The sequence below is a fragment of the Elephantulus edwardii genome, unplaced genomic scaffold (assembly GCF_000299155.1).
Source record: "Elephantulus edwardii isolate Elephantulus edwardi_28Jun2011 unplaced genomic scaffold, EleEdw1.0 scaffold00538, whole genome shotgun sequence".
Classification (NCBI taxonomy): domain Eukaryota; kingdom Metazoa; phylum Chordata; class Mammalia; order Macroscelidea; family Macroscelididae; genus Elephantulus; species Elephantulus edwardii.
The window spans coordinates 230,813-242,821 of NW_006400288.1; the positions used below are offsets into that span (position 1 = coordinate 230,813).

Below are 12,009 nucleotides of genomic sequence, written 5' to 3' on the forward strand. Positions count from 1 at the left end.
CGTATAGATATTATCCTGTCACTGACAATATTGTACTTCAAGATAGATCTAGCAATGGCTTTTGTAGTTAACCCTAAACTCTAACACTAAAGTTAACTCCGCAAGAAGGGATATACCTTTAACTTGCTGGTCTGTCTAATACTTCTCTTAATCTGAACATTCACATTGAGACAGACTAGGAAGAAGGATTGGCCATCCATTTCTGAAATAGCAGGCCTCTGAAAACCCTATGTACGACAGAACACAATATGCGAAATGAATAGGCAGTTGAAAAATGTTTCAGTCGCTTCGTTTGCCTATAAAGTTGGACAATGACTAAAGAAAACCCATTGTCTTTGAATTGTGCTGTGTTAGAGGGGAGTATTTACTATACCATGAACTACTGAAAGAACAAACAAAGCTGTATAGCAGAAAGTGCAGCCAGGATGCTTATTGGAGGCAAGACTGGTGAGGTGTGGTCTCGCATACTTTGGACATGTTGTCAGAAGGGTTCAGTCCCTAGAGTACATCATAGTAGGAAAGATTAAGGGAAGAGGGAGACCTCTAAGAAAATGTTGTTACCTGTTGTCGAGTTGCCTGCTACTCATAGCGACCCTATGTACAAGCCCTAAACCCTGCTCTATCTCTTGTCAATCTTATTATATCTGGCACACCTACCCCCATTACCCTAGTCACTGAATCAATCCTTCTCATCAAAGGTCTTCCTCTCCTGCGCTGTCGCTCCACCCTCCCAAGCATGACATCCCTCTCCAAAGACTGGTCCCCCCCTTGCAACATGTCCGAAGTAAGTCAGACGAAGCTTCAGAATTCTTGCCTCCAAGGAGAAGCCTGGTTTCACCTGTTTGTTCTCTTAGCAGTCCATGGTATATTCAATACTTTTCTCCAGCAACACAGCTCAAAAGTATCAATTCTCCTATCATCCTTAGTCATTGTCCAGCTCTTTGATGCATAGCAAGTCATTGCAAAGACTATGTCCTGTATCAGGTGCACCTTAGTCTCCAGACTGACAACATTGCTCTTTAATACTTTGGAGCAGTCCCTGACAGCAAACTTTCCCAATGCAATTCGTCTTTTAATTTTCTGGCTGCTGGTGCCAAGAGTGTTAATTGTGGAGCCAAACAAACTAAAGCTGTTAACAATCTCAATCTCTTTCACCATTCATCATGATGTGGCCATTCGGCCCAGTGGTGAGAATCCCTCCTCAGTTTCAGCAAGCAGGGTTGTGTCGTCAGGAAAACGCAGATTGTTTATGAGTCTACCTCCAATCCTAATGCCACATTTCTCTTCATAGAGTCCAGCCTCCCGGATAATTTGTTCTGCATATAGATTGAAAAGGTATGGAGATAGGACACATCCCTGGCATACATCCTTCCCAATTTTGAACCATAAAGTGTTTTTCTTGCTCTGTTCTGAGAACTGCCTCCTGGTCCAAGCATAGGTTGTGCGTAAGCATGATCAAGTGTTCTGGGATTCCCATTCTTTTCAGAGTTAGCCACAGTTTGTTGTGGTCCATACAGTTAAATACCAAGCAGAGAGAAAGATACATTTTTGCCACACTGGACTCAAATCCAACACTGCCACAGATGCTTGAGTCTACGGAAGCTAGTTTTTGCCATGTAGTCGTGGCCGAGTGGTTAAGGCGATGGACTAGAAATCCATTGGGGTTTCCCCGCGCAGGTTCGAATCCTGCCAACTACGTTTCCTTTCTTTGTTTGCGAAGTTAATTTATTGGTAGGTTTGAAGCTGGTATTGACTCATAACATTGGTTGCTAAGACGCTAATCCAATTGTTGGTAAGCAAACGATTGTACAAAGAAGCGTAAGTAGGCAATTTCCTTTGTAATCTAGTCAGAGAAGGCTGAAGATCTCACGCCAAGCAAAAAGGGAACAAAATCAAGGTGAGACTTCCAAGCATTCTGAGCACAGAACCAACCCTAACTCAGCAAAATCTCATTATCTGATGAACAAAGTATGGTCCAAAGGAAGGCTAACCACAGTTGGATGACTTCGTGCGAATTCTTGGAGAAATCGTCTATACGATCTGGGCGGTTTAGTGTGGTTTTGTCCTAACATCTCTTGGTATTGAGAATTCCAGGGAGAATTCTCCTCCTTGATGGCATCACTTCCAAGAACACTTGAATGTGTTTTCGCAAGCACGACGCTGGCTCTGATCGTTGATCAAAACCACCAGATCCTTTTTAGTGTGTCTATCCAGAGACGCGAAATGTAAGGAAAGGCTTTGAACTGCAAAATCACGTGGATCGGCGATCATCCTCAGGAAACACACGACCAGGTTGTGTGCACCGAGACCCAAGCTGCGTGAAGGTGAGCCTGCTCCATCTTTGCAAAACACTCCACCATCGTTTGAGCTTTCCCATACCTTCATGCTGCTTTACACATTATGGGCTTTAATTGCTGTCTATGTTTCCCTGAACTTCGCTAAACGCATATATTAAAGGGTTCATCTGTAAATATTTCAGGATTTTCAACTTGAGGTTTCAATCATCTTACTAATCAGCCTCCATTCTTCTCGACCTACTTGTACTGTTTCATTTTAGTGATTCCTACTATGGGAGTAGGAACACCCCGCAAGACCTCGGAACAGAGAGAAGCTCAAAGAACAGGTTTGACTAGGATGCCTGCTTTGTGTGGGGGTGAGATTCTCCTAGTTCACAAGATTGAGGTTAATGAATCATTTGGCTTCAGTTCAAAGGTGAGGTTTCTTCAGAAGCTTCATACTTAATCACAATTTGGTAATTTCAAACCTTATTAGATTGTGACCTGCTGAGGAATTAAAAATGCAGGATTTCCTAGTTTGGCACTCACGGTTTTCTGTAGTTTTTGTAAAGTTCCTGATGTGGTTTCTAACAATTGTATGTTGTGTGTTGGAACATCTTTCTGTGAGAGGGTACATATGCTTCTACACTCCTTTTTTGGAGCATTCTCTACCAAGAGGGGGGGAAAGTTAATAATTTCTTTTAAAATAAACTTCGAATTTGAAATGTGAAGAGATGAATTTTCCAGCTGCTTTACATTGTTTGGGAAGATGCATAAAATGCTTATAAGAATAGGTGGATTCTACATAGCTGTCTTCTGTTGCAGTTTTTCTGACCTGGGTCTAGCAACTGTTTTCTCTGTGATAAAGTCACAGTGTCAAGGGTCCTCATGACTACACCGCAGAGAAAAACTTCACTGGAAATGTCTATACTCTCTGCTCTCTAGCTGCCGCTGGGTTGACTTCCACTTGGAGTAACCCTAGGGACAACAGAGAGAAGGCCATAGTCTTTACCAGTAAATTCTTCAAATCTTCACTTTCTGCAAGCTAGGTTATTCTCAGCTGCATGTTGTTTATGAATCTTCCTCTTATCTTGATGTTACATCTTTCTTCATGTAGTCCAGCTTTTGAGATTATTTGCTCAAGTGTGGAGAAAGATACAACCTTGATGTATACCTTTCCTGATTTTGAAACCATGCTGTATCCCTTTGTATTATTCTCTGAACAACTTCTTGATCTATATACAAGTTTCACATGAGCACAATTAAGTGTTCTGGAATTCTCATTCTTTACAATGTTGTCCATATTTTGTTATGGTCCACACAAATGCCTTCACCCAGGCAGACATCTTTCTAGTATTGTATACTTTCATCCAAAATTCATCTGATGTCAACAATGCTATTCCTTGAATGAATTGATAATCAATGAATAGCCTCTTCTGAATCCAACTTGATTTCTATTATTTCTTTATCAAAGTACTGCCACAATCCTTTTTCTTTTTTCCTTCTTTCATAATAATTTAAAAATTATCTTTAGTAATATTTTATTTGCATACAATATTAATTATATTGACCAATATTTTCTCCATTCTACTGGATTGCCTTTCTTTGGAATGAGCATAAGTATGAATCTCTTTCCATTTAGTAAAATAGTTGTCTTCCATATATTTTAATGTAAGCAAGGAAGTATGCCCAGGGTTGCATTCGTTTGTTAAAACATTTCATCTGACGTTCTATTAATTTCTGAAGCTTTGTTGTTGTTGTTGTTGTTGTTGTTATATTCCATCAAGTGAAGTCTAACTCATAGCAATCCTATGACTAACAGATCTGAACCCTGTTCTCTCCTGTGCCATCCTCACAAGCTCTGCCAATCCCTGGTTGAGGATCTTCCTCTTATTCACTGTCCCTCCACCTTCCCAGGTATGATGTCCCTCTCCAAGGAGCAATTCTCATGGAAACCTACCCAAAAGTATGTGAGACAAAGCTTTATCACCTTTTCCCCCAAGGAGCCCTCTGCCTACACCTTCTTCAAAATATGCCTGTTTTTCTTTTGGTAGTTTGTGGGATACTCAGTTCAAAGGCACAGATTCTTCTTCTATCATCTTTATTCATTGTCTAGCTCTCAGTAGCAAAGAAAATTATTAAAAAGACCATGGCATGAATCAGGCATAGTTTAGACCTCAAACTAACATCATTGCTCCTCAATAATTTGGAGAAGCTTCTGACTGCATATTTCCCAGTGCAGTGCTCCTGATCTCCTGACTGCTGAAGCTATATTTTTAGCCCCAATTTCTTTAGTGCAGCTTTTCCCATCTCTACTATTGGTTCTTGATCATACAGTGTTTCTTAAAATGGTGAGATATAAATCAATTCTTTGTGGTACAAACTCTGTGTATTCTTTCCATCTTCTCTTGATGCTTCCTGGATTAGTTAATATTTTGCTCATAAAATCCTTCACTAACAGCTCAGGAGAGGAAGACTCTGAATGAGATAAATTGATACAGTAAGTGGGGCTGTGGGCATAGGAGTTGTTGTGTTGGAGTCAGTGAGACTGGCTCAGGACAAGGCAGGCTTCAGAGCTGTTATACACAGGGTCACTGTGGGTCACAGATGACTCAACAGCAAATAACAGCAACAACAATAATGCAACTCAAAATTTACTGTTTTCCTATCCAATTTCTCAGCTTTGAAATATGAAGACTGTTTTTCCTTCTCTTTTGATTTTCTAAATCTAAGTCTTTCCTCTGTCTTCTTAAATTCCCTATTGAAAGATTTCATTTTGTTCTCTTCCTCATTTCTTCCACTTGCTTTAGCTTCTGCATGTTCTAGAACAAGTTTCACAGTCTATTCTGATATCTATTTTAGTCTTCTCAGAAGGGTGTAGACCATTACTTGTTTCAATTTTCTATCAACTCAATTCTTTGTTCACACACTCTAGATCTGTGATGTCCAATCCTGTAGCTACTTGCCAGATAGTGTAATGACACTGAAAAGTCATTGATTCCTATTGTGTAAAATTGTGGTGTCAAAACCCTTAAAAAGTGGATTTTCTATCCATGTGTTAGCCCCCATTGAGGGCATAGTCTCCAGTTACCCTACTGTGGACACATCATCTTGCAAATCATCAATAGCCATGGGACCAATTATAAGAGAGCACTTTCCACTCTATGAGAGATCATAGTGGAGAGAGGGTGAAAAGACTGTGGCACTGCTGTGAAGAGACCATGGTAAGATGTAACCAGAGGAGCCCTGGAAATGGAGGCATCCTGTTTTGCTTATTGGATTATTGAAGGAACTACTGACTTATAACTGCTTAGAGACATAGTTTTTTGAATAATTGAGGAAAACAAGGGTTTGTTTGTGCTGCTGAGCCTAGACTTTCACTTGCTGACTAAGAAGCTGTCTGAACTAATTGAAAATTGTGTCTTGCTGTTAATCTGGCTTGGAACTGCTGGGCTATACCTGGACTTGCATTGTGTGATATTCTTTGCCTTCCCTACTCCCCAACCTATTTCTCTAATAAACCTCACAGCTGCAAGTAAAGTCTGTGAGTCAATTTGCAATGAATGGTATAAATAGGGGCAGAAGCATGTGGGGTGGCATGTCTGGCTATTTGTATCCTGGAGAAAAGTATTGAACATACCATGAACTGTCAAGAGAACAAACAGGTTTGTCCTGGAGAGAGTGAAACCAAGTTGCTCTCTGGAGGCAAGGATTTTGAAGCTCAATCTCACATACTTCGGCATGCGATCAGCACGGACCAGTCCTTGGAGAAGGACATCATGTGCTTGGAAGGGTGGAGAGACAACACAGGAGAGAAAAATCCTGGATGAGATGAGTTGACACAGTGACTGGGGTGATGGGGATAGGTATGTCAGAGAAAGTGAGATTGGTTTGAGACAGAGTTCAGAGTTATTGTACATAAGGTCGTTATGAATTTCAGATGACTCAACAGCACATAACAACAACAATGAAAAAAACCACCAACAACAATGGATATAATCTATAGGGATAGTTCCCCTTTATGAAACAGATAGAAGTCAGTATCTGCCTTCCATGTGTTATGACCTCTCCTTTTACAAAAAAAAAAACCCCAAAAACAAAAAACCCCCCAAAAACATTTACCTGAGTTTTCAGAATGTAAAATTTCAGAACTATAAATTTTGCAAATTGCTTACATATTGAAATGTTAATATTTTGGGTATATTGGTTGAAATAAAAATATTTTTAAAAATCAGTGTTTTTTTTCTTTTCCTTTGTAAGTGACGATTAGAAAAGATTTGTTACATGTGCTATTTGCATCTGTTTATATTGAAATGTACTGATGCCCTAAAAAATCTCTCTAAGCTATCAAAATGCTTGCAGGAAGTAGAGCGTGACTTTAGCAAGCTTACACTTTCTCATTTATTCGTTCGCTGCAGTCAGCACACTGGTTTTTGTGATCCTTCCCAACAGGGTCTAGTTTCCACATTTTGAGGGGGGGGGGAAGAATGGTTTTTTGAGGTTTTTTAAAATAATCATTTTAAATAATCATTGTGTTTGAATGAAAGCTTGCAGAACAAATCCGTTTTCCGTTTTATTTTCCTTGACTACATGTCACCTCAACAGTTTAAGAGCAAGGAGACAACAATTCTTTATGTGGCCAGAACATGCCTCCCGTTGTATGGAACCACCCACAGCTGACCCTGCAGGGGATTTGGGTTCTCAAAGACAGTAAATCACAGGGGAGGAGACTGTCCGCAGGGCAACTGGTGGATTCGAAGCTCGTGTCTTGGGGTTGGCTCCTTACTGCTATGGTGTTTGCTATGGTGTTTGCTGCGGCGTATGGGAGAGTCGGAGTCGACCAGAACTGACCTCCGGGGGTTTGCAGAGACAGTTAATCACACCGCAGAAGACTGTCCATCCTTCTTCCGTGGAGCCAAATTTTCTATAGTGATTAGTTCTGACCTAGGAATTCTTCCATTCTTCTATGGATTCTGTCAGGAAGAAGCATCCAGAATGCAAGGAGCTCAGCATTGCTACCAACATTTTAGGATCTTCTGAACAAAGTGTTTTGCATTGGTTTTTAACTTTCTTTAATTTTTTTTTTAAATGTGGACTTGAATTCCAAGACAATTCACAACTTTTCACAAAATTAAGAATTTCATTGGCTTTGAATTTCTAGCACTGGATTCTCTGAGTCAATGCAACCAGCCTTGGACTTGGATGAGGAAGAGAGGAATAATGAAAGTTTTGCAAAATAAATAACAGGCTCATCCTCCTGAGTTTTGGTCTCTGAACGGAGACCTGCGGAGTGCGGACACTCCTAACCTATGGCTTTTGTTTTTTTTTTTTTTTTTTAAATTTTATTAGTTTTAATGAACATTTACAGAGATTTGGGGTTTTCATTCATTCATTGTTCCACTGTTTTCTCCACCCTCCTCCCCAGTTCGTTCTTCTTCCCCCCCCCATGTCTGTTTTAATTGTCCAATTGCCACAGTGCTTGTCAAAGCCAGTTCTGATTAATCGCCTTTGTCAGTGTGTCCCTTGCCTTCCCTATCACTCCTCCCTGAGAGAAACTTCACCCTGATTCATAAGGAAAAGGGGATGGCGTATTCTCTTAGCTACTTCCTGCTGAAAAGGGACGCTGTGGGTTTCAGGGTGAATGTCTTCTCTCACTACTCCAAAGGGCCCCCTTGGCAGTAGGAAACACATAGACTATTATGGAGATTGATTTTGTAATTTAGATGCACTGTTATCAATTGTGCTTAGCCGTACATGTTCATATCCTTGAAGATGTATCTAACCCATGTTTTGTTAATCAGACATTGGGCCAGAATGCCACTGGTTCTGTTCTCAGAATGAGTGAAAATCTCATTTCGTTTTCAGCCCCTCTCACTTCCCCAGCTTCCCTGCTCAGTCAATCCTTTAAAGAGAAATCGGCTCTATTGATTGTTTTCGTTAGTGATTCGCTTACTGATCGCCAGTTCGTAAAATTTGAAAATATGCATATATTCTTTTCAAATTTTATATTGGTTTGCATACAAAATTCATATGCATTGCATCCACTTCCTAAACAACTCTGGAAACTCTATGAACTTTGGTAAATGTCGATAGTTGTAGAGGGGCTTCAGACATTTTGTTCACAGGGTCGCTATGAGTCGTGCTCGACTCGAAGGCAATCAACAACAACATTGTGTTTCATTTATATACATTGTGTTTCACTCATTCCTTCATTCACATTGTGTTTCGATCCTGGATTTTTAAAAGCCTATCTCTTCAAAGTAATGGAAGATTAAATCAGAAGACCCATGATAAGGAACAATAACGCAAGCATGCAAACATTCCTCCTCAAATTTTTCTGCAGGAACCAGGACTTTAGCTGCAAGAGACACGAAGGCATCTCCAAACTGCGGCTCTTCTTGAAGGAAAAGAAAATCTACTGGGACTGAGACTGAGTAATGAGAATGTTTTGGTCAAATTCGCTACGAGTTTCAGTCAAAAGAGCAATTTCTGGAAGAAGTCCTAACACCCTTAAAGTGGTAAACTTAACAATAAATGAAAGAACCGTAGTCGGCAGGACTCGAACCTGCGCGGGGAAACCCCAATGGATTTCTAGTCCATCGCCTTAACCACTCGGCCACGACTACACAACCATATCGAATTGCTCTAGCATAAGGCAGTTGAGGCCAAGTTTAGCTCTGCGATTGTTAACACTTGACACTGGAAAGTGCACTTGTTCTCAGCATTTCCTGGTTTTCTACCATTCACTGAAGACTTATTTGGTATCGCAATGACTTGGAAAACCCACCAAAAGACAGTCAATGTCTAATTTTTAAGACTTTGATAGAGTGCAGGATTTTGCAGCTGTTAAGGAAGGTGCATTTTCATTGCCCTCCTTACACTTTCCAGTCGTGGTGGTGGAGTAGAGGTTCCTAGAGGTCTCTTACTTTGATGCTAGTCCTGGCCATTACGTCTATTTCCTGTTTACCAATGTATTCTGCTGACAAAACCTTCTTAGAGATTCTTACTGGGTTTGTTGGTTTTGGAAGCAAATGGATGTTTATTTTAACAACAAGTGGAATATTAAAATTCTACAAAGAAAATCCAGAATTCTAAGCGGGGAGGGGAAGGAAGGGTCGCAAATTTGACAAAGCCATTTCCCATTGGTAACAATTGCAACACTTAGGTTAAATATCGCTGACGCACAGCCTGGAGGTGTATCCTACCTGCGCCCTCCTAGCTCAGCACTTGCAGGAGCCTTGAATACTTCTTTGAGATTTCACAAATGATTCGTGGAGTGAAGGATGGGGAGGGTGGTGGGGAATACTGGATTCATTGAGTTGATTTGGTCTTCAACCAAAAGAAAGGAGATGAAAAGGAATTACGTGAGGAGAGAGAAGTGAAAGAAGCTGTAGCCCTAAATCCAGAAGCGCCCGATGGTGACCCCACATCTGAGCGTTTACTCTCGCTCTGCTAGTTTCTGTCTTCTATCATCACTCGATAAAAATAGACATCAAACTTTAAAATACTTGATGAAACTAACATTCTTCACTTCATCTGATCTCTTCACCTATTTTGCTCCACTGTTCGCGATTTTTAGAGTAAAAAAAATTTTTTTAGGCCATTATACACCCCTGTCACACTTAGGTTGACTCATTCTTGAGTCTCAAGCTTCCTATACGCCTTCTACTCCTGCACTACACAAGCAGGTTTGGAAACGCTAAGGGCCGTTCTGCTACGTTCTGGAGGGGCTCTCTGAATAGTAATCTATTCCACCGGAGTGGGTTTGGGGTTTTGTTTGTTCTGCTTTGGAAGTAAATCCATTATTCTCAGCCTTAGATTTACTTTATGGGTGAATCACAGAGGAAGCTCTGATTTTTCTCATGATTAAGATTTATGGGCCCAGACTCCCGGATTGCGCTGGTTGTTTTCACGGTCCCACTTACTACTTGTGAATTTGAGTGCGTTATATAAGATCTCTGAACTAGTTTCCTACCCTTTAAAATGAAGATTTAAGGGTTTGATGTGTGCAAAGTACTTAGATAAATTCCTGCCACAGAATAACCTCTATTATTTTCCGGCTTGGGTTTTCCCGAAGACGACATCGTCGCCATGGGTCGCCGTCCTGCCCGTTGTTACTGGTACTGCAAGAACAAGCCGTATCCGAAGTCGCGCTTCTGCCGCGGTGTCCCCGATGCCAAGATCCGCATCTTTGATATGGGGCATAAGAAGGCCAAGGTGGACGAGTTCCCGCTCTGCGCCCATATGGTGTCCGATGAGTATGAGCAGCTTTCCTCCGAGGCCCTGGAAGCCGCCCGCATCTGCGCCAACAAGTACATGGTGAAGACCTGTGGGAAGGATGGCTTTCACATCCGCATGCGACTCCATCCCTTCCACGTCATCCGCATCAACAAGATGTTGTCCTGTGCTGGCGCTGACCGACTCCAGACCGGCATGCGAGGTGCCTTCGGGAAGCCACAGGGCACTGTGGCCCGAGTCAACATCGGCCAAATCACCATGTCGATCCGCACCAAGGTGCAGAACCAGGAGCACGTGGTCGAGGCCCTGCGGAGAGCGAAGTTCAAGTTTCCAGGCCGCCAGAAGATCCACATTTCCAAGAAGTGGGGCTTTACCAAGTTTGATGCAGATGAATTCGAAGATCTTGTGGGTAAAAAACGCCTCATCCCTGATGGTTGTGGGGTCAAGTACATCTCCAACCATGGCCCCCTTGACAATTGGCGCGCGCTGCACGCCTGAGGACTTTGGCTGCCCTCCTTTCTTTGGGCCACTGGACTCGGACTGTGCCTGTTGAAAAATGTTTTTCCATTAAGAAATAAATGTTACTTTTTGAAATGTAAAAAAAAAAAAAAGAATAACCTCTATTAAATGTTGGATTTTCTCACCGTAGAATCAATAAAAAACCAGAACTTTTTTGTCCTCTTGAAACCAGGCACCCATAGACAAACGTAGAAATTCCAAGTGTATGGCTCTATGACGATTCTCAGCGTTCATAAATCAATGTGACTCAGTTGAAAATAGATCCTAACCAGAAGTCTCGAAACTTCTTCTTAGGTTTTATCCACCGACATAACCACTATCTTCATATATGACAACATTGGTGGATCTTGTCTTTTTAAAAACAAGATACAATGTAGATACATTCTACCTATACTACTTAAGGAGATGGAAAAGACAGTCACTATCAGAGACCTCTCCAGAGTGTTGGGAAAACAACAATGTCAGTCTAGGGACTATGGTGCCCCTAAATCCAGGCCATGGTCTTCACAATTACTTGTTATGCTTCAGAGAGCTGGACAGTGATTAAGGATGACAGAAGAACTGATGCCTTCGAGTTGTAGTGTTGGAAAAGAGTCTTGAACATCCCATGGACTGCCAAGAAAACATATAGGTCTTGAAGAAGGTGAAACTAAGTTTCTCGTTAGAGGCTAAGATTTTGAAGTTTCATTTCACATACTTTGGGCACGTAGCCAGGTGAGACTGGTCCTTGGAGAAGGACATCATGCTTGGAAGGGTAGAAGGATAGCACAGGAGAAGACGACCCCGGATGAGACAAATTCATACTAGAGCAATGAGGGTTGATGTGTCGGAATTAGTGAGACTGGCTCAAGACAGGGAAGGGTTCAGAGCTGCTGTACATAGGGTCACTATGCATCAGAGGCAACTGGATTGCACGTAACAATAACAACTTAATATGAAAAGGCAAGAGATCACAGAGAAATAAAGAATGTGAAGG

At 41.4% G+C, this 12,009-nt stretch overlaps 1 protein-coding gene and 2 non-coding genes across 4 annotated transcripts; 2 read left to right on the top strand and 1 right to left on the bottom strand.

The window, feature by feature from the left end:
• Positions 1–1,616: 1,616 nt before the first annotated feature.
• TRNAS-AGA lies at positions 1,617–1,698 on the top strand. Its single transcript has one exon. It is a non-coding gene; the product is annotated as a tRNA-Ser (tRNA).
• A 7,122-nt stretch (positions 1,699–8,820) lies between these two features.
• On the bottom strand, positions 8,821–8,902 carry TRNAS-AGA. The gene has a single exon. It is a non-coding gene; the product is annotated as a tRNA-Ser (tRNA).
• A 1,465-nt stretch (positions 8,903–10,367) lies between these two features.
• LOC102856328 (60S ribosomal protein L10-like) lies at positions 10,368–11,012 on the top strand. Of its 2 annotated transcripts, XM_006903214.1 has the most exons (2): positions 10,368–10,451; positions 10,557–11,012. In XM_006903214.1, the coding sequence occupies exons 1-2, from the start codon at positions 10,368–10,370 to the stop codon at positions 11,010–11,012; spliced, it is 540 nt and encodes a 179-aa protein (XP_006903276.1). The 2 variants fall into 2 exon arrangements, with proteins under 2 accessions (XP_006903276.1, XP_006903275.1); XM_006903213.1 differs by having other exon boundaries at positions 10,368–11,012.
• Positions 11,013–12,009: the final 997 nt, after the last annotated feature.

Bases quoted from the DNA above. Each gene is read 5' to 3' on its own strand.
- LOC102856328 (XM_006903213.1), top strand. From the start codon at position 10,368: ATGGGTCGCCGTCCTGCCCGTTGTTACTGGTACTGCAAGAACAAGCCG.